Source organism: Scyliorhinus torazame, chromosome 4, assembly GCF_047496885.1.
Source record: "Scyliorhinus torazame isolate Kashiwa2021f chromosome 4, sScyTor2.1, whole genome shotgun sequence".
Taxonomy (NCBI): domain Eukaryota; kingdom Metazoa; phylum Chordata; class Chondrichthyes; order Carcharhiniformes; family Scyliorhinidae; genus Scyliorhinus; species Scyliorhinus torazame.
The window spans coordinates 141,253,536-141,275,970 of record NC_092710.1 but is presented as its reverse complement, the minus strand read 5'-3'; the positions used below and the strand labels follow the sequence as shown (position 1 = coordinate 141,275,970).

Below are 22,435 nucleotides of genomic sequence, written 5' to 3'. Positions count from 1 at the left end.
AAACTAAGAATTAAACCTGTTTCTGCAATCTTAACTGATCAATTAATTAGCTTTTTGCAATTGAATTGATCTGTTAGTTGAAGCCAAAATTAAAACACTGGCAACCTGTAAATAAACAGTCTAGTTACTGTTATTTCATAGCCAGTTACCTGAAATGAGAATTAAAATTGTTGCTTTTTGTACATGGTCGCAGGAATACCTAACTTCACTTTGTGTACTTTTTGGATTGTCAAGTGTTTAAGGTCCATTACCAACACACCATTAATGGCAACTTCAAGAGGCACCTACAGAAATTGCTGTTGAGCAAACTAAATTCCACAATGCCTGTGAGAAGTGGAGAGGAAATGCAGAAGTAGCTGTAACACAGCATGGGGCATGAGAGAAATTTCCTCTCGGCCAGAACTACATAGCAGGTCACATGCACTACATTTCCCAGAAGGCATCACACTGAAACAGGCACAGGTGAGCAGGAGCGGGTATAAAAAGAGGGGGACTTGAACATAGTGGCCAGTCTAAGTGCTTGCAGAGGTAAATGGACGTTGAGGGTGGCTGATGAGCAACGGAGAGAAAATATGTTTTACGATCAGGCTTTGTTTTGGCATGCATCCTCGAATTGGATTACAAACTTGGACTAGCTGAGAACCCAACGCTGGTGGAACCTTAATTTTCCAAAACACTGACTAAGAGACTCTCAGCTTTTGTTTGATTCCACTGGTAAATAAAATCGACATCCAGTTAATGATATAGGGAAGATAATCAACATAATGACAGTGCTCAGCAAAGAGCTAGGTGTTTATGTTTTTTTAAATTTCTTTATTATTTTGAAGCGTCTCACTTATTTGAAACAGACATTATGAAAATAAGTATGCAGTCATCGTGCTCTTTACCTGAAGCTTCATGTTAATGTATGCCTAAACTCTCTGCCTACAAAATCCCAGAAGAACACATCTCCCTTGGTGCTGTTACAATATGAAACGTAGCCCTTTCTGAAGTGAAGAAGTAAGCCACCAAAACTCTGAGTGTGAGGGAGGTATGGAAAAACAGCACAAGATCATGAGATATCTAGAAGGATACCTGGAAGAAGCTTTTCTGCATAAAGTAAAGTACCAAGGTAAGAAGCAAGAAGGAGTGTGAATAAAAGTAACTTGTCATTTATGGAGGCAGTTATTCAAGTTGTTAACAACTGATGTCAATCAAAGTAAATTACCAGTGTCAGACGAGCTTTCTTTAATACCATGGTATACTTAAAGCAAATTGATCCAGTAACCTGCTGGAAATGCAGCACAAAGGAAAGTAATGAACATAGTTGAGAGCCAGCACAGCAGGATCAGAGAAGTAAAACCTACAGTGATGAACCACAGAAAGCTTGATGGCTGATTATAATTATTGACACAAATAGCTGTCAATTAAAATGTGCACTCAGTCACTCGCACAAATTCTCTTTCATATTTTGTAGACAAGGTACTTTATATTCAGTATACAGACCATAAAACATTGCTGTTGTTCAACAGAAACTGCTCAATATATTCACTCATTCTGTAAACGACTCTTCTCTTCACAGAAAAATGTTCTTTCCAACAGAAAACACAGAATGTAGAAGGAGGTCAAGGAACTAAGAAGGACAGACCATCCACCCCTTTGAAGATGCCAACATTGGTTGAGAAATTGTAAACCGCGTGGCTGACTTGCAAACCTGTATTCCAGGCTTGTATAGTTATAATTATCTTAGATGTACAAATACAGTTGTAAATCTGTGACAGTGTCATGCATGTGAAATGGGTCAAGAACTATGTATATGGCAAAAGCAGCATTTCCAACTACTTGCATTGACTTCTTGTCACAGAAGTAACCCAAAGAGCAACAAGTTAAACCCTCTCTGCAGCAAATCACACCTCAGCACTAAGCATAACCATCACAACTATGAACATCACACCAGGAAAAGCCACATATAGCATCATGCTTTTAGCGATTAAGAGGAGAATGCATTGCGTCGTTATTTCTTCTGGTTCTCTAAAAGGTCAGAGGTGGTAGCTGAGGAAAGTTAGCTGCTGTTTATTGGATGCATAGCACAGACATGTGACTGACCTCTTCAGAGGGTTTGAAATATAGGGTATTCATAAACATGCTGAGTTTACCAATCACTTGATTCCTTGCAAATTGTGTTACACTGCAGATTCCACTTATCGGCCATATATTCTTGTGAAACTGTTCTGCGGATTGTCATTAGCAGTGTGAACGGGAGACATTGGCCATCCAGATACCAAGCACAATTCAAGCATCTCTCAAAATGGTCCAACTGATGATGCATAGGATCTGGGGTGCGATCGAGCAGCCTTGTTGTGGCCAACTCGGTGATGCAATGAAGCTGTTAAATCTCTTGAGAGGCCTCTTATGAAATTTGCGATGCTCGTAAGGCCTCGTGAGAGCTAACGGAGTATGGGTGGCCGGAGGTGCGGTGGTTAGCACTGCTGCCTCATGGCACTGAGGACCTGGGTTCGATCCTGATCCTGGGTCACTGTCCTTGTGGAGTTTGCACATTCCACCTGTGTCTGCATGGGTCTCACTCCCACGACCCAAAGATGTGCAGGTAGGTGGATTCGCTACACTAAATTGCCCCAAAATTGGAAATAAAAGAATTGGGCACATTAAATTTCTAAAAATAAGGGGTGGGATTCTGCGGGAATCGGCAGGGCGGGCAACTCCGGCGCGAAGGACTGCCGTGAACCACTCCAGCGTCGGGCCGCCCCGAAGGTGCGGAATCCTCGGAATGGTTTGCGCCGCGCCGGCTGACGGGGAAGGGGCTTGGCGCCATGCCAACTGGCGCCAAAGGGCCTCCGCAAGTTGGCGCATGCGCGGGAGCACCAGCGAGTGCTGGCGTCATCCCAGCGCATGCGCAGGGGGGGTTCATCTCCGTGTTGGCCATCGCGGTGGACCACAGCGGCCAACGCGGAAGAATAGAGTGCCCCCACGGCACAGGCGCGCCGGCGGATCGATGGGCCCTAATCGCGGCCAGGCCACCGTGGGGGCACCTCTCGTGGGCCAGATCCACCCAAGCCCTCCCGAGGACCCCGGAGGTCCCGCCGACAAATACCTGGTGTAATATACGCCGGCAGGACTGGCCATAAACGGGCGGCCACTCGGCCCATCGCGAGAATCGCTGGGGGGCCGCTGCTAATGGCCGCCGACCGGCGCAGCGCGATTCCCAACCCGCCAAATCCCCTGCGCGGAGAATTCGGCTGCCGGCGGGGGCGGGATTCATGCCGCCCCCCCGGCGATTCTCCGACCCAGCGGGGGGTCGGAGAATCCCGCCCAAGAGATCTAACAGGATACTGTGAGACGTTGTGGTGAGGGCAAGATCCAGATTTACAAAAGACTCATTTAAATATGTTGCCGCCCGATTCTCCCGAGACCCAGGAACTAACGGCAATGACTGGGAGACCTCACCATGGCGCTTTTTAGCACTGGTCCATACAAACATGAACCAGGCATAATGGCACCTGGTGGGGGGGTCTCCAAGGCCATCAGAGACCCCCAGATGGTCGGGCTTTCAGCAAGGTGATACCCTGGCACTCCTGCTGGCACCTTGGCACTGGCACCCAGGCAGTGCCACCAGGGGACCCTGGCAGTGCCACCTGTGCACTGCCCAGGTGACTAGGTGGCACTGCCCGGCTGGCAAGGCACTGCAAAGGTGCCATGCTGACAGTGTCAAGGTTCCTGCCGGGTTTCCCATGCCAGGGATCGGGCCTGGGCCTGGGGGTGCCCTGCCCTTAAGAGGTGGGGTGAGGAGGGTGGGCTTGGGCATTCCCTGAGAGGTAAGTGGGGGGGTATCCGGAGGCCGATGTGGGGATGCCGAGGGAGTATTATAAATGGCGCCCCAATCTCTTCCAGCACTGACGGGCTGAGCACCTCACTGGCAGGAAGTGAGCTAAGTGAGGTGTTGGCGGGATGTACCTCGCAAGGCCAAAAGAAAGAGTCCCATTTGACAGCAGGGTTCCTAGTGCAGAGAAATACCCTCTATTTGCGCCCAAAATGGGACTCTTGTTTTGGGTGTTGATCCACGCCCTTGAAGTCTTCCTGATGCAGTAATGACTGATTTATATGAGATTAAATCATCGAGGTTTACAGCATGGAAACAGGCCCTTCAGCCCAACTTGTTCATGCTACCCAGTTTTTACCACTAAGCTAGTCCCAATTGCCCGCATTTGGCCCAAATCCCTCTATACCCATCTTAACCATATAACTGTCTAAATGTTTTTTTAAATACAAAATTGTACTCGCCTCTACTACTGCCTCTGGAAGCTTGTCCCAGACACTCACCACCTTCTGTGTAAATAAATTGCATCTCAGGACCCTTTTATATCTTTCCCCTCTCACCTTAAACATATGCCTTCTAGTTTTAGACTCCCCTATCTTTGGGATAAAGATGTTGACTATGTACCTTATCTATGCCTACCAATGATGACTAAATTACAAGATGATCAACAACAGACATCCCAAGAAGGCTTCCTACCAATCTCCTCATGTAATACATCACGTGCAGTATCAGAAATATCATTAACTCACTTGCCACAAAGTGTTGGCAGAGGGACACGTCACATTCATCTCTACTCTTCCAATAAAACACAGAATGTTCTCAAATTTTGCAGTGTTTCTTTACTTATGAAACTCATTGTTTCCACAAACAAAATTCTGTAAAATGGCTGTTTATTTCAAATCAAATGAAAACTCAAATGAAACATATATCATGACTTGTAGTGGCTACTCTATGACAGATAGCTACATGGTTATATTGTGTGGCATTCTGCCCAGCAGTGCCATTAGAACCACAGGAGCCGGATTCACATGTTGTCTGGATTCTCTGCTCCCGCCGGAAGCACACCCTGGCCCACATACTACCTGGTGGTGTGGGGTGTCTTCAATGGGAAATCCATTGACAAACGGCGGGAGTAGAGATTCTCATCGCCAGTGAACGGTGCCACCAGGAAACCGGGGGACCAGAGAATTGCACCCAGGGAATTGAGTTGGCCATTTGGCCCATTGAGTCCACCTGTCATTTTCTTAACCGTTGCAGCTTGAAATTTCTGAATATGAATTCCTCACTTGCACATCACTTAATGCTCATCCTCTCCAATGATTTATCTGGAGTTTAAATGCTTCAATTAGTTTTTCACCTATTCCCTTCAAGGTTTGTATTTTCCATATTCGCGTAACCCATTGTGTGAAGAAGATTTTCCTGCATTACCTTTTAATTAGTTTAGCTTGAATTCTAATGTTATATCTATTAGTTTTTGTTGCTTATAGAAGAGGGGAAATTATTCATTCTCTACTTCTACTCAGTCAATTCCCTTCGTTTTTTAAAACACCTTACTAAGATTATCTCAAAGCCCCTTCATCTCCATAGAATTAAGCCCCTGTTCACCCACTCTATTATCATAAATAATTTCCTTCATCTAGATAATGTTCTGATGAATAGTCATTGGACCAATATATCCATCCTAATGTGAGGCATTGGGCTGGATTCTCCCATTTTGAGGCTATGTCCCATGCCGGCGTGGGAACGGTGACATTTTACGACAGAGTCAATGGCATAAAACGGCCATCGATCCTCCGTTTGGCTGGGGGTTAGCATCAAAGCAGCAAAAAGCACCCGGCTCTAGCTGCCGTTATGACCCGGAGAATTGCCGGGTTCGTGGCTGCACATGTGTACGGCGGCGGCCTACAGCGGTCGCGCCATGCAACATGGCCTGCAAAATATTGCCATCCTTTTGCCCACTTGCACACACCGAACCTCCCCCCAACAGTGCCGCCAGCCCCTGGCGAAGTCCCCCCTGCCCGTGGATCGGCCCTCCCCTGACTGTGGCAGCGCTGGACCGAGTTCCTGATGGATGAGACCACAAATGACCGACACCGTCAGGAACTCGGCCGGTCCGGGCGGAGCATCGGGGGATGGACCTCAGGCAATGACCTGAGGCCATCGATGTGACACTCGTGCGCCGCTTTGGAGCATTGTGAAAGTGGCGCTGACCCGATTCGGTCGTGCACGGGGATTCTCCGGCGAAATTGCGTTCGGTGCCAGAGAATCCCACCTGAAGTCTGAAGATAATGGAGGTAAATTTAATTCATTTTGAACAACATTGCAGAACTAATGATGGTGTATTGGCAACTCATTCTACGCTGCACCACAACCTCTTTTCCAATTCCACTCCCCCTTTCATTTTTGGTATTGTTTCCTAATTTGACCATTTTGCATTGAGTTTCTGAATACAAAATATTGATGGATTTACTGGCCACCGCATCCTGTGTTTTTCGGTGGCAGAGGTGGTCTGCCAGCAGGATCTATCAACCCCGCCGTTGTCAACTGGGTTTCCCGGTGACAGCACCGCTCGTCACTATGAAACCCGTGCGCTGGAGTGAGACCGGAATTTACCGCCAGCGTGAAGAGCTTGAAAATCCCGCCCATTCACCCCATTCAATCCGGCCTCCACCCCCCCCTTCATTATTACCTATCTAACTAATTCCTATTGTTTCCAATCCTCCAACCAATTTCTTATCCACACCCAAGTTCTGCTTTGAATTTCTAGACCATTGAGTTGAAAGCTGTGAATAAAGTAGTAGGTTCCCAGATGAAAATGTATTGAATTACTTTTGGAAGCCTGAAGTACACAATGTTACACGGTAGCGCACTGGCACAATTGCTTCACAGCTCCAAGGTCCCAGATTTGATTCCCAGCTTGGATCACTGTCTGTGCGGAGTCTGCACGTTCTCCCCGTGTCTGCGTGGGTTTCCTCCGGGTGCTCTGGTTTCCTCCCACAGTCCAAAGATATGCAGGTTAGGTGGATTGGCAGTGCTAAATTGCCCTAAGTGTCCAAAAGGTTTAAGTGGGGTTACAGGATTACGGGGATTGGGTGGAGGCGTGGTCTTGAGTAGGGTGCTCTTTTCAAGGGCCGATGCAGACTCAATAGGCCGAATGGCCTCCTTCTGCACTGTAACTTCTATGATTCTATGTCTTACGGTCCACCAAAATCGACTTGAGTTGTCAGTTCCTCGAGGTCATCAATGTAGGACAGAACATACAAGAAGTCATAACTGGGGTGTGTAAGAAAGGTTCAGCAATAACTATAAGCAGATTGGGCAAGTCAAATTGGCAAAGGTAGCCTAGAAAATTAGTTCATTGAGTGTTTTAAGAACAATTTCTTAGATCAGTATTTTCTATAGCCAACCATGGAACAGCCCGTCTGAGACCTGGTAATGTGCAATGATACAGGATTAATCTATAACCTCCTGATAAAGGAGCCTCCAGATGAAATTGATCATGACATGAAACCATTCCATGTGAAGTTTGAAAATGGAGAAGTGCGGGTCCATGATTAGGGTTTTAAACCTCAATAAAGTTAGCTATGAAGGAGGAGCTGCTAAGGTGAAGTGGGAAACTAGTTTAAAAGGTGGGACATAGAACATAAGAACTAGGAGCGGGAGTAGGAAATTCAGCCGCTCAAGCCTGATCTGCCATTCAATACGATCATGGCTGATCTCATCTCTGCCTTAATTCCACTTTCCTGCCTGTTCTCCATAACCCTTCAACCCATTACTAATTAGAAATCTGTCTGTCTTCTCCTTAAATTTACTCAGTGTCCCAGCATCCACTGCACTCTGCGGTAGAGAATTTCACAGATTTGCGACCATTTGAGAGAAATAATTTCTCCTCATCTCTGTTTTAAATCTCCTACCAAGAAGAAGTATCCGCTCTACCTCTGCTTTGTCAATACTTATTATTATCTTACGTACCTCAATTGGGTCTCCTCTCATTCTTCTAAACTAGCGAGAATATAGGTCTAAACTGCTCGCCTCAGTGAACCTTCTCTGAACTGCCTCTAATGCATCCCTCCTCAAATAAGGGGACCAAAAGTGTGCATAATACTCCAGGTGCAGTCTCACCAATGCTTTGTACATTTACAGTAACACGTCCCTACTTTTATACTCTAATCCTTTAGCTATAAAGTCCAAAATTCCATTTGGTTTCCTTGTTACCTGCTGTACCTGCATGCTAGTTTTCTGAGATTTGTGCACAAGGACACCCAGATCCCGCTGCAGCAATTCATTCTGAAGTTTCTCTCCATTTAGATAATATGTTGCCTTTCCATTTTCCGCCCATTTGAACATGGACTGTTTCAGTAACTGAGGAGTTGTGAATGGTGCTGAACATTGTGCAGTCATCTGCAAACGTCCCCACTTCTGACCTCGCGATGGAAGGAAGGTCATTAATGAAGCAGCTGAAGATGGTTGGGCCTCGGACACTACCCTGAGGAACTCCTGAGTGATGTTCTGCAGCTGAAATGATTGATCTCCAACCACCACACCCATCTTCCTTTGTTACATGTACGACTCCAATCAGCAGAAAGTTTTCCTCCTGATTCCTACTGACTCCAGAATAACTAGAACTCCTTAATGCCATACTTAATAAAATGCTGCCTTGATGTCAAGGGCAGTCACTCCCAACTCACCTCTGGTAGTCAGCTCTTTTCTACATGTTTAACCCAAGGCTGTCATGAGGCCAGGAGCTGAGTGACTCTGGCGGCACCCAACTGGACCATCCATGAGCAGGTTATTGCTGAGTATGTGTCGCTTCATAGCACTAGTAATGACTCCTTCCATCATTTTGTTGATGATCGAGAGTAGGCTGATAGGACTGTAGTTGGCCAGGTTGGATTGGTCCTGTTTCTTGTGCACAGGACATGTCGGGCAATTTTACAGATTGCTGGGTTGAAGCTATACTGGAACAGCTTGGCTAGGGGTATAGCATAGGCCTTGCCAGAATATTGTCAGGGTCCACAGTCTTTGCAATATCCAGTGCCTTCAGCTGCTTCTTGACATCACATGAAGTGAATCGTATTGGCTGAAGACTGACATCTGTGATGCTGGGGAACTCCAGAGGAGATCGAGATGGATCACCCAATCGATACTTCTGGCTGAAGTTAATTACAAATGCTTCAGCCTTATCTTTTGCACAGATATGCTGGGCTCCTTGATCATTCAGGATGGGGATATTTGTGGAGCATCCTCCTCCAGTGAGTTGCCAAATTGTTCACTACCAATAACGCTGGATGTGGTAGGACTGCAGAGCTTAGATCTGATACATTGGTTGTGAGATCGCTTAGCTCTGTCTATCAGCGCTTCATGGATGCCCAATCTTGAGTTGTGAGATCTGTTTGAAGTCTGTCAGATTTAGCACGCAACATGATGGAGGGTATCTTTTTAAAATTTCGAATACCAAATTATTTTTTTTCCAATTAAGGAGCAATTTAGCGTGGCCAATCCACCTAACCTGCACATCTTGATGGTGACCCAGGGCCGGGATTCGAACCCGGGTCCTCAGCGCCACAGTCCCAGTACTAACCACTGTGCCACATGCCGCCCCGATGGAGGGTATGTTTAATGTGAAGTCGGGACTTAGTTTCCACAAGGACTGCGGTGGTCACTCTTACCGATACTGTCATGAACAGATGCATCTGCAGCAGGCATGTTGGTGAGGATGAGGTCAAATGTGTTTTTCCCTCTTTTTGGTTCCCACACCAGTCCAGCAACTATGTTCTTTCCGACCTGGCCAGCTCAGTCTGTGGTGGTCCTACCGAGCCACTCTTGGTGATGGACATTGAAGTTCCTCCCCCAGAGAACATATTTCTCCATTGCCACCCTCAGTGCTTCCTCCAAATAGTGTTCAACGTGGAGGGATACTGATTCATCAGCTGAGGGGGGATGGTATAGAACACAGAACATACAGTGCAGAAGGAGGCCATTCGGCCCATCGAGTCTGCATTGCCCCACTTAAGCCCTCACTTCCACCCTATCCCCGTAACCCAATAACCCCTCCTAACCTTTTTGGTCACCAAGGGCAATTTATCATGGCCAATCCACCTAACCTGCGCCAGGTGGTAATCAACAGGAAATTTCCTTGCCCATGTTTGATCTGATGCCATGAGACTTCTCGGAGCTGAGAGTCGCTGATGAGGACTCCCGCCAACTATATGCCACTGTGCCACCACCAATGCTGGGTTGAAAATCAGAAGTTAATACACAAGATAAAAGAACATGGTGTAGGGGGTAACATATTAGCATGGATAAAAGGTTGGTTAGTAGGGTAAACAGCTCTTTTTTGGATTGACAACTGTAACTAGTGGAGTGTCACAGAGATCAGTGTTGGATCCTCAACTATTTACAATCTATATTAATGACATGGATTATCCATGGGGGCTACATTTGCTGATAACACAAAGATAGGTAAGAAAGTAAGTTGTCAAGAGGAAGCAGAGTCTGCAAAGGGATTCAGAGCACGATTCATCAACCACATTGTGCCCACGGTGGATCTGGACACGTCGGGTGAATAGCAGGAGAGAGCAAAATCAAGATTCATGCCGGGCTCAAACCATTTTGCGATTCACTTGGCCCACTCTCGATGGCAAGTTCCAGATCACGCCCCAAAATGGCGGGAATATCATTAACCTTCAGCCTTCATTTGCATTCATTCAATCTCAATAATGAGATTGAAGTTGAATGCAGCAGCCTCCCAGGAATTAACCAACACCCCAGTGGGAAGTCACAAGGGCATTGTTTAATACTGCTTTTCAAAAACGTGAAGTTGATGCAATGGCTACCGAGAGGAAATGAGGAGGTGAGTAGCCATTACATTTACCTGAGTGAAGCTCAAGGACACCAGAGCTGCTGCCCCAGAGCTCTGGGGCAGTGGGGGATCCTTCAGGGGGTTGGGCTTGGTCGGGAGGTCGGCCCAAGGGGGTGGGGGAAGGGGGGGGGGCGGGGGCGGGGGGGGGGGGGGGGGCGGAATTTGCAGCTGTGAAGCTTTCAAGCCATATTTAAATATTGTGGAGACCGATAAAGGGGCAACCCTGGCTGCGGCCTGTCTGTCCTACCAAACACTTCCAGGACAGAGCCCTGCTGCAGCTTCGCTCCTGAAAGTGACTTTACCCCCTTTGACTGTGAGCTGCCTCTAGCTTCACAGATGAAGGCTGTTTCAAATGAGGAATTAGCCTTGTTAGTTGTGATAGTGCTTCATGCTCCTCAACTCTCAAGTGCCTCCTCAAAGGAGAATGATTAACGTACTGCTTTTCCAGCAATCTTTGATTCCTCAAGTATGCCTGTACTCTAGGAGCATCAGCAATCAAACACCAAAGAGCACTGTGGATCTTACCAAAGGTTAAGTGTGTGGATGAATGTTGGGCAGCTCATCCCTAATATTCCCAGCGTCTAGGTGCTCATGATGTGGCTGGAGTGAGTGTGCAGAGCACGGTTTGCCAGCACAACTGGTTCACTGGATGGCGCTCCGAAGAAAGCGGGACAGTTATGGTGAACATGGGAGAGGCATGGGAGATTTGAGAGCCCGGGATGGAAGCCCTACCTGATTGCCGGTCTACCTCGTTCTCCAATTCCTTCCAGATACAACAATGTTTGCTGCTGTTGATCCCGTGGAAACTGCCCTCGTGTTGCTTGTGGCAGCCGAGGAGGACAGACGCCGTAAAAGGCAGCAGCAACAGTGCATGTTGAAGGTGGCATCCCAGGTGCCGAGGGCCATCACCCACCCTGAACACTCGTACGCTCATCGGCCTGAGGAGGGACCCAGAAGGGAAGGCCCACGATAGCTGAAGGTTTACAGGCGTTGTTGGTCATTCAATGAGCTGACGGACACCATGTGCCATAGAAGACTGTGTCTCAGCGGAGAGACAATGTGGCTCCTGTTACACTCTCTGAAAGTTCAGACTGTGTGCCACCATTGTCTCAGAATCATGTGCTTGTGTGCCCACTACCCTGGGAAAATGCATGACAGCTACATCCTGGGGCACTCGGTGATTCCCAGTATATCGAGGATCACCCAGGAAGTTGGGTTGACTCATGGGGAACAAGGAATACTCGCTGAAGTCATCGCTGATGATACCGGTGTGGAGGCCTGAAACCGAGGCGGAGTCCCGTTATAATGAGACTCATGTTGCCAACCGTGCTGTCATTGAGCGGTGCGCAGGCTGCTCAAGATGCAGATCCGATTTCTTGACTGCTCTGGTGGTGCCTTGCAGTACACGCCCGCAGATTGTCTCCTGCTTTGTGGTGGTCTGCTTTTCACACCATAATCTGGGACGAAATGCTGGAGGAGAAGGAGCAGTAGGAGGCAGAGGGACATGCGGCCTCATCTGAGGAGGATGAGGCAGTCCAGGAGGGGCTAGTGGACGAGCCCAAGGAAGAACCGGAGGATGGAGGACAGGCAGCGACAAGGGTCTGACATGTCAGGAGGATGAGGGAAGCCCTCGTCGTCTCCAGATTCTCCTTGGACAAGGCGATGTACATAAACACAACCCCGACCCATTTCCCTCCCTACCCCTCCATTTAAAAACCCTGCATAAGGGAATAATCATTCAGAGTATTTCCTACTTCATGCTGTCCTGATGTTTCAACATATTTGTTCAACATATTCAACATATATCTTTTAATTATCTCGCTCTGCAACATTTATAAACAACTAGCTATGACCACATCAAAAGCAGTTAAATTCTTTTTGCTGAGAAAAAGAGGAAGTGAAAGCACTGAACTCCAAGATGTTTATAAACATTGTAGTTTGGTTCAAAGCAGGCTACTTGAGATGCATTCAAGTGTGAAAGGAAATGAAAATAAGCTATCCAGACATCTGGCTGTCTGGAAGCTGTCAATTATGACCTGCTAAAAGCTATTTCTCTTTTAAGTGAATAGAAGTGTTGCAGATCAAAAGATCCTAGTAAGTTTAAAGCCTTGTGATTTGGTTTTTGCTTTCTATGAAGTAACTGCTGCTGCTTTCTTGGTATCTATCTGAGGCAGCAGGTGTAAGGTACGGGACTGAAAAAGCGGTGATTTTTTTTCACTGTTTCTGCTTGTACTGCTCTTTAGCTTCCAAGCATGAGTGACGGATGGGGTGCCTCTGTTATGGAGGTTTCTATGGGAGTTCTCTGATATGGGGGATTCTCTGATATGGGGTGGTCTCTGATATGGGGGCTCTCTATTGTGGGGGGTCTCTGTAAGGAAGGTTCTCTATTATGGGGGCCTCTGGTGGGGGTCCTCTGATATGGGGGGTCTGGCGTGGCCCTCTGATACCAGCCTCTTGGGGGGGGGGCGTCTGGTCGGGCTCTCTGATGGGGGGGCACTGATGGGATGGCTGGGGGTTGGGCTGGGCAGAATTTGCATTGTAATCATAATAATAATCTTTGTAAGTGTCACAAGTAGGCTTACATTAAGGCTGCAATGAAGTTACTGTGAAAATCCCCGAGTCGCCACATTCTGATGCCTGTTCGGGTACACGGAGGGACAATTCTGATGGACTTTGAGGACACCTACCTTAAATATTCGCTCCCTTGGTCCACCCCTTCAGGCCACGCTGGTAAATACTTTCACCAATCCACGTCCGCGTGAGTCAGAGCTCAGAGGGACAGAGCATCACGGAGGTGTGGAGATGATGTCCAACCTGTGAATAGGATACAAATGGGACATGAACCTCAAGGCCACAACCAGCGGGGGACCAGAGAATCGCAAACGCATCAGTGCCGTTTTTTTCCCCGACACGGAATTCTCCTCCACATCGGGAACTCTGCTACCAGCGGTGGGCGGCAGAGAAACCAGCCCATTATCTCTATGCTGGAGAAATTCTTTATAGTCATGTGTACTCCAAGTTTCAAATGTTGATCCAATTTTCACTTTTAGGAATATGCAGTGCTGTGTGCCTCAACCACTCCCTGTGGCGAAACAGTCCATGCTCCAACAACCATTTGTACAAAGACATTTCTAATATATGCTGAGACACTTGGGTCTCCTGTGTGGAAGGTAATGAGCCTTCAGGGGCCCTGAGAATGAAGCAATCTGGCTTTGAATAAAAATACATACAGTAGGACATGGACAAAGCAATGTGGATCTCATTCTGTGGGATTAACAAATCAGGTTTTATTTAGAGCAAGTGATTGAGTATAACTTTGGTGCTAAAGAGATTCAAAGTTTATGAATGCCCCAGAATTTGCCGAACAAAGGTCTTGCATGGTGGTTTTATTTCTCAGCCATGTTATTTAATCTAGTTTTATGACAAAAAGTTTATAAGTGGTGCAAGGATCAAACAAAGAAGAAAAATGGATAAATTGAGGGAGGGATCAAAATACAAACAGTGGGCGCAATTCTTCCATCCCGTGGTGAGGCAGGAAAGTGGAGTGTTTCCTGCTGCCGAGGTCGACAGGAAAACATACAAAATCGTCTGGCCTGAACCTCGTTAATTGCACAACTGGGTGTTATGTGTCGTATTCCGTGGCGTGGAAGGCCTGATGGCGCATAGTCTGCCATTGTGTCTGAGCGCCATATTGAAAGGCAGCCAAAATCACTGACCCACTATTTCAGAGAGAAGGTGGACCTCCTGAAAATTAAGGTGGATCTCAGGAAGCACTCTGAGACCGGAAGATAGACTTCCTGCGAAAGAAAATGGATCTCCAGGAACATTCTGAGGCTGGAAGATGGACCCACTCCAGGACATTGAATCTGGAAGGTCAACCTACAGGTGCTCACCCCTTCCCACCCAACCCACTGTGGTGTTCAGGGGTCCAGGATTGCTGGTGTCCTCCTTCCTGAACTCTGGAGGCAAACCCAGGCATTGTTCAGGTGAGTCCCAACATCTGCACGGCATGTTGTACAAACATGTTTTGCACTGGCATGTTTTCCCACTGGCGTCATGGAAAATCAGGCATTCAACTGCATCCCATTAGCGAGATGAAAATGAGTTTCACACTGGCCTTTGACAGGTTTCGAGATCCGCCATGTCAGGAACCAGCGAAAGCTCCCGATCTGGACTAAAATGTTATGAGCATTTGTTCGAGGGCTATGCTCCTCATATGAGAATGGCAAATCACTTTGCGATGTATATGCTACCCTTTCACTCTTTGGTAAATAGGTACCTGACTCAGTTTCTGATTAATCCGTAGTGCATTGTGTTAGTGTTATTGCATCGTAAGGAATGCAGTTTGGTAAGTACTTACTTCCATTTTATTGTCTAGTTCGATTAGTTTGAGAGACAGGAACTTAATTATAGTTATCACAAATTTGCATAAACATGGTCACCAATAAATCTTTTCCCGCGCAAAAGGCTGAGGCTACAATTTTACTGCAGTTATTGTTTTCAGCACAAGCACACTCTCATAATACCAAATTAACCCTATGGCCTCTGATTAACAGTTGGGCGCCTCTTCCTTTTGCAGGTTAGAACCTTGTAGGAACTGAATTGACTCATTCCACATTGTACCCGAATGACTGGGAGAGAGAAATGACTTTATGCCAACCGGTTCTGTCTGGATTCAACCTCTGGTCTCAGAGGTGAGAGGAAAGGTGGCTAACTCAATGTAAAATCTAATTGATATCTATTGCTCTGCATGTCAGCTGATAAAAATATATACAACTTTCAGCTTCATCTATAAAAGAGGGTCAAATAATGTAGTAATACAATAGAAAACAGGATACCTTACTTTCCAAAGCAAATCTCCGGTCTAAACACCCTTCACTCATTAGACACCCACCTTATCAGGCAACCTATTGTTCCAAATGGGAAATTTACTTTACAATGATGTCAAAAATGTTCCACAGATATTCGCTGGGAATTTGCTTGGTGTGTCTCCCATTACATCAGTGTAATTTCAGCAGAGGTATGGGAAGTTCAAACGTATTTCTAGTGAATGTATGGTGATGGCATGAAAGTTGTTCCATTGATTGGAATTTCCCATTAACTGGAAAATGCTCTGTTCTGATATTCAACTCCTATTATCTTAATCCCTAACTATGTAAACCATAGCAATTTTATTTCATATCTCATGAAACCAATTTTTTTTTAGACCCATGTCTTAATGACCTTGATTATCGACATTACATACAGTTTGCCTAAATGATATTTCTTTTCCAAACACATTGTCAATTCTTCCTCTGAATAGCCTGAATTTGTGCTCTGTTACCAACTCCGTTGTTGAATTATCTGCCATGTATCATTGTTGAAGCAGAGTCCTGAAGCTATTTTTAAAGGAAATTAGGTAATTGGTTGAAAAGGAGAACTATTAATGAGAGCAAACATGAGAATGACCATAAACTAAAAGACTCGTAGACTCTTGCAACCATTTGACCCATGGTGTCTGTTTGAGCTCTGGTAAAGAGCTTTCCAATTAGTTTTATTTCATATGCTGAATGTTCAATCAATTTTACCCAAACATCTGTGTAAACCATTAAGATGATGCCCCCGCCCCCCCCCCCCCCCCCCACCCCCACCCCACCCCCACCCCACCCTCAGCCCTCTCTGTCACACCTCACTATGTGATAAGTAATGGACAGGTTATTTACTTTTGAACCAGTGAAGTTAAGGTTTTGCTCCGTTTCCGGTAAAACTGCAAAGGTGCATTGTTGTGATTTTCTGCTATTAGCTGGACTGAAGTTGGATATAGATAATTAATGCTTGACCTGCAAGTAGGAACCGGACACCTGTGGGGCACAAAAGAAGCCTCCAACACTGTCTTGTAAAATGAGCCTGGTGGGGTATAGCGCATGAGAGAGGATGGCTTGTTTACACAGAATACTTTTAACTGGCTGTATTTCTTGCTTAAAGATGGAAGATGAAGGATTGTTTAAATGTCAATATTATAGAAAACGCAGTTGCCTTTGTGCCATGACCTTTGGAGACTTTTTCTTGGTCCGAATATTTTTGTGGCAAATGTTTATTTATGGTCCAGTAAGATTGCTGGAGGAAGGAGTTAGTATTCTTGAGCTCCATTGATGGCCAAGCCATCGATGTGTATATATTAATATGTACCAGGCTGTATAAAGCCTGCAAAAATAGAATTGTGTTGTATTACAATCAGAAGTGCTCTGAAAAATGCATAATTTGGATCCTCTCTATTAACTATATCATCTGGTTTGACTGCTGACAGTTGCTAGCAATGATACACTGAAGAAACGTAATTAATTGCACTTCATAAATTGGAGTGCCTTATAATCCGTGAGGTCTAACTGCCCTCAAACATGTTTCAAAACTCAGGCAACCAGCATGCTATATCTTCAAATGTGGCAACAATCTAAATGTTGCAGTGCTTAATGTTTATGTTGCCCGAGTCCAACCTGCATGTTTGGAACTGTCACAATGCAAGACCTATGCAAGATATTTTATTTTATTACACTAAGAAGATAAAAGTCAGAATTTTATGCAGCACATGAAAAGCTACCATGTGGTAAGCTCTAGTTACAAATTGGATACTGTGTGAGAAACGAGCAAACGTTCTCATCTTGTCCTTCCAACTGTGTACCTGTATTTGTGCTTGAAATATGGGATGTAAGGAAAGGGGATGTCCTTTAGTGCTTAAGTAATAAAGGATAAATTGAGGATATGCTGGTGTAATTATATAGAGGAGAGAGAGGAGGCTCATTAGCTGCAAAAATGCCAAATTAAAGCAGTTGGACTGAATGGCCTATTCCTGTGCCATAAACTCGATAGAAACAAACTTCATGAAATGCTGGCAGAAATTTGCTTAAAAGAACATACAATGTCCATGGGAAAGTGAAATGATATCAATGCATTTCAAATATAGGAGGCAACTGTAATTTAATGATAAGTCTAAAATTATTATTATGTTATATATAGTCTATAGTGTGACTTCATGGGCCAGCCAGTATTTGTTTTCAGTTTATATACTGTGACATTAAATCAAACATCAATACAGTAATATACAGTAATAAAGCTATGCAAATGTCAAGAGTGGGTTTCTTACTGAAATAATAGGTTTGTGCAGTTTTAGTTACCATTTTCCCCATTGTTTCTTTTCTATATTATATTACATCAAGAATACTTTTATTTCCATCTACTTTTTTGTATCTGTCCTGGAGATTAAATCTGTCATCTATTTTATGAATGTCAAGCTCTGTAATTATTCTTCCAGCTCATTGATTATGTCTACGATTGTCTCCTTTCAATTATTTACCAATCATATTATGCAAAATCTTTTTTTTTCCAATTTAATTTTAACCCAAGTATATTCCTTAAAGAAATCTCCAATTCTACAGCTGCCATTGCAGATAAGCACACACCTCAGGGTATAAATGTTATTTTTCTAATATTTGACTGGCAAACTGGTGGAGTGGCATTGCAAATAAAGGTGACGGTGTCAGAGCCAATTCTAAAGGATAAATGTGATTTTCCTTTGCTTTAAATGTTAACACATACAGAAAACACATTTATCCTTTAGTATTGGCTCCAACACCATCATCTTTTCTTGTAATGTAAATCTATCAGTCAGTTGACTCCCTGGCTGGGATTCCCATCAGTGGAGAATCGGGACTGGCCACCGTAGGGGGCTTGGAGTTGCATCCAGTTGTGAGTCTCTCGCCTTAACCATGCAAAAATATGCATGGGGAGTGCTCGATGGTTTCCATCGGAATTCCGGTGTTGGACCACCATTTTGAGCAGGTGGACTGATCCCAAGGTCCAGAGGCAGGCCGTCCCATCACAATGATAATCCTGCCCCCCACACCGCCGCTGACAAAGAGGGGCATCCTCCCACATTACGGGAATAACATGTTACCCCTCCACAACACGTGCTCATGAGGGTGACATGACCTCTCTACACTGTCCCCACAACCCTTCCATCAAATCCCACATCAGTCAAATCCTATCAGATCCACCCATTAGTCACCTCCATCAGACCCCCCCCCCCTTCCAATCATACCCACCCATCAGAGACCACTGTCAGAGACCCCCATCAGAGATCTCCATCGGAGTCAAATCAGAGACCCCTGTCTGAAAGCTGAAAAGCAGTCCAGGCAGTAGAGTGAACAAGCACTGCATCTACACTTACATTCCCTAACATCTGCTGCCTCAGATGTTTAAAGCATCAGTGTTTAAAGCATCAGCTGTACAAGCTTCCTTGAAAGCCAATTACACTGAAAAGGACTTCAAATCCCCTGGCAGCCTATGAAATGCAAAATTACCATTCAATTCCACACAGCAATACATTGCACTGGCCAGTGATTATTCCAGAGACATGTACTTGGCGGATTGTTTATATATCTTCCCTTCAGGCTTGAATGCATCTCAAAAACCCTGCTTTGATGCTTACCACAATGTTGCTGAACACTCTTGCTGTGGTTGACAGCTCCTTACGACATCAAAAGGAGCTAAGTGGTTTCACTTCCTCTTATTCACAGCAGAAAGCACTTAGCTGCTGGGTGGGTCTGATGGTGGTCTGATTGGGTGACCGATGGGGATTGATTGGGGGAGGTCAGTGGCGGAGGGGGTTGGGTCAACCTCATGCATATGTGCTGTTGGGGGAGACCCGTTATTTCTGTGGTGGGGTTGAAGATGCCCCTACCTTTCACGGAGGGGGGGGGGGGGGCAGAATTTGTGTTGTGGGGGGGAGGGGGCTTTCCGATGGACTTTGGGGGGCACATCATTTAAGCACTAACCCCCTTGACCCACCTTGGGGTCCACTGCATCAGGGCCATGCGTGGGCAAACTTACACCAAAACCTACCCACGGGTAGCAGGTTATGGCTTTGGGGCGGCCGATCTTCTGGTGAGTCAGCTGCTGGTTGACTGTTGCAATGGGGGGGAGCAATATGCACTACTCTCCCCCCCACCCCCACCCCCTCCCCCACTCACACACACACACACACACACACACTTAAATACAGCCCATGAAGTGTTTTCTTTGGCTTTTCAACCATGTTGTTTCTCTACAAAAAGTAATATTTCACACGTAACTGCTTCTTGCAGGACCAGTCCATCGGGCAATTTTCAGATCCCCCTCTAACATCCCCCCCCCCACCACCACCACTCCTCCGCACAGTCACAGCATCAGTGGAGAAGGTTTCTACCACTCAATGTCATTATAACAGAGGATACGCACCAGAGTAAGAAATCAGCAAAATACAGCTCATTGGGTGTTACCTCCACCCCCCCTTCAACCTGCTAATGACAAAGGCCCTAGACATGCTTTGAATTGTACTGTTGCACATCATGGCACATTTAATTTAATCTCTCCCAGCTGTACAGTATTTGACAGGGCAGATATATTCCCGTGTTTACTCAGTGGGGATCGTTCTTCCGCCCCATCCACACAGAGTTTCAGTGAGGTTTGCACGTTCTGCCAAGACCCCAATAAAAATCCTGTGGTGATTTCTTGACTTTGGTTTCCCAGCTGTCAGTCAGTGTATTTATAAGAGGAATATATAGGGACTAGGATTTCTGGAATTTATTTGTTATTTTATATTACAAATTGTTTGTAGTTGGAGGCTTCACTTGAGTGTTTGATATTTTACTTGGACACACCCCTTTCAATAATACTATTTCTGCACTTACTTCAGCCTTCCAGAAGACGGGAGAAAAACTAAGCAGGGAAATTATATTTGCATACATGAAATTCATGCAGAGTATTTTAGGATTGACTGGGCAAATACTGTGCTTTTTATTTTTAATGAAGTCAAAAAAACTATTCATCACCTGTGTAATTACTCATCAGTGGACCTGGTGTCTTTTTTGCCAACAATCATAAACTCACATATTATATTTTTTCCACATTCTTTAATAATATGGGTCTCCTGCAGCCAGCCTCCACATCAGTGTAAGCTTGATGGGCGGGATTCTCTGGCCGCGTTCGCCCGGCAACCGGAGAATCCCGCCCGAGGTCAATGGAGTTCTCCATTGTACGCGGCTCGCGTACAATGTTGTCATTAGCAGGTTGAAGGGGGGGGTAACACCCAATGAGCTGTATTTTGCTGATTTCTTACTCTGATGCGTCTCCTCTGTTATAATGACAATGGAGAATCCAGCCTGATAAATTTCTATGGACTGCCAATGAGGAAGACCTACATCACATTGGATCTAACTGGCCACTGTTGATGTTTCTAGTGTTTGTCAGGATGCTGCTGCTGCTATTGACCACCAGTAGAATTCAGATTGATCACCAAAATTGTTTCCTTTCTGGGCCAGAGAGGTTGATTGGCATTGTATTAATGTTAATCATGTCGTTAAAAATGTGCTCATGTTCTTAATTATCAAACATCACTTTCTGTGGCAGGTTTAATGGGCAAATAATGTGCAAATCCAGCAAATTCTTAAAAATAATGAGAAGGTTAAGGGTGAGATGGTGTTTTTGCGAAGCACACAACAGAAGAACATAAATCGACTAGTGTGTTCTGGAAATTTGCATATCCAGGCATATGTCTCAGTTTGTGAACTCGCTGTGTGATTTGTACATCAATAATGCTTTGCATCATTACACACTATTATTTTTCCAGCAAGTTCGCCCCAGTATGTTGAAACATTTCTAAAGGACTGATTCTTCCAGGAGAATTGATGGCTGAGGTCATAGGACAGGGAAAGTAGGTCCGAAGTAGGTCAAAAGTGCCTAGTCATGATGCTCTAGTCATCATAAATGTGAGGCAGACTTGTTCGAGCAGAACTTCTCCTGCTCATCATTTTTTGTGTGTTCATCAGCAACAATGCAAACATAAAATCAAGTAACAATTACACATTTTCCTGTAGCCAGAAGACATGGATCCATTTCAGGAAAGCCTGGAAGAACGGAGGTATCCTGGTGAGGTCACGATACCAAGTCCCAAACCTAAATATGGACAATGCAAGGACATCAGCAAAAAAGATCTCATAACGTAAGCAGGGAGAATAGTATCAGCTCTTGACTTTATTTGCTATATTTTTCATTTGAATAAACTCTTTACCTCTGTATTTTCGTAGCATGCCACACAATATGAGACATGTTCTGTTTAATGTTTGTTTCCCCAAAATCTTTTGCCAGATAATATTCCTTAATCTTAATACAATGTAATTAAAATAAGTCAAGTGCATTTATGTAATTGCTTCATTTTTCCAAGTTTTTCTTTAGGATGCTTAGCAAGCCATTGCAGACAGTGAAGCTAAACTGGAAACAATGAAATATTTTTTTAAAAGGTTTCTAAAACATAATTACTATTTTTGGCTGTTTTCTTGTTTGGTGACAGATGTCCAACACCAGGGTGTGATGGGAGTGGTCATGTCACGGGTAATTACGCCTCACATAGAAGGTGTGACTTCCTTTTTCATGATGGATACTGTCTTTTCAATTTATTGTTTTCAGCTTACCTGAACAATGCTCTCAAGTGAATTGCAAAAAAAACTTGTACGTTAACCCTTTGACAATTGAATTTCCTTGACTGTTTGCAGCATGTTTGTCACAGAAATCTGTACAATAGTCAGTAAACTTTTGGGACTGAATGCCATGAAGAGTAAGAATACTATAGAAGCAGAAATAATATTCTTTATTGTCAATTCTTCATACATAAATTGTAAACATTTTCCTTTGGAAATATGACACAAATGTTAAGTTACACAGATTAGTTGTCTTGAATTTGCGGCCAT

At 45.0% G+C, this 22,435-nt stretch overlaps 1 protein-coding gene across 11 annotated transcripts in view; it reads left to right on the top strand.

Annotated features, from left to right (window-relative positions):
- The window catches only part of LOC140410506 (myelin transcription factor 1-like protein), a 676,895-nt gene that overhangs the window by 562,961 nt on the left and 91,499 nt on the right, over nt 1–22,435 (top strand). For all 11 annotated transcript variants that reach the window (XM_072498671.1, XM_072498674.1, XM_072498670.1 and 8 more), the window contains one exon: nt 21,566–21,690. In XM_072498671.1, coding sequence (XP_072354772.1) covers nt 21,566–21,690 — 125 coding nt within the window. The remainder of the gene's footprint in view (nt 1–21,565; nt 21,691–22,435) is intronic.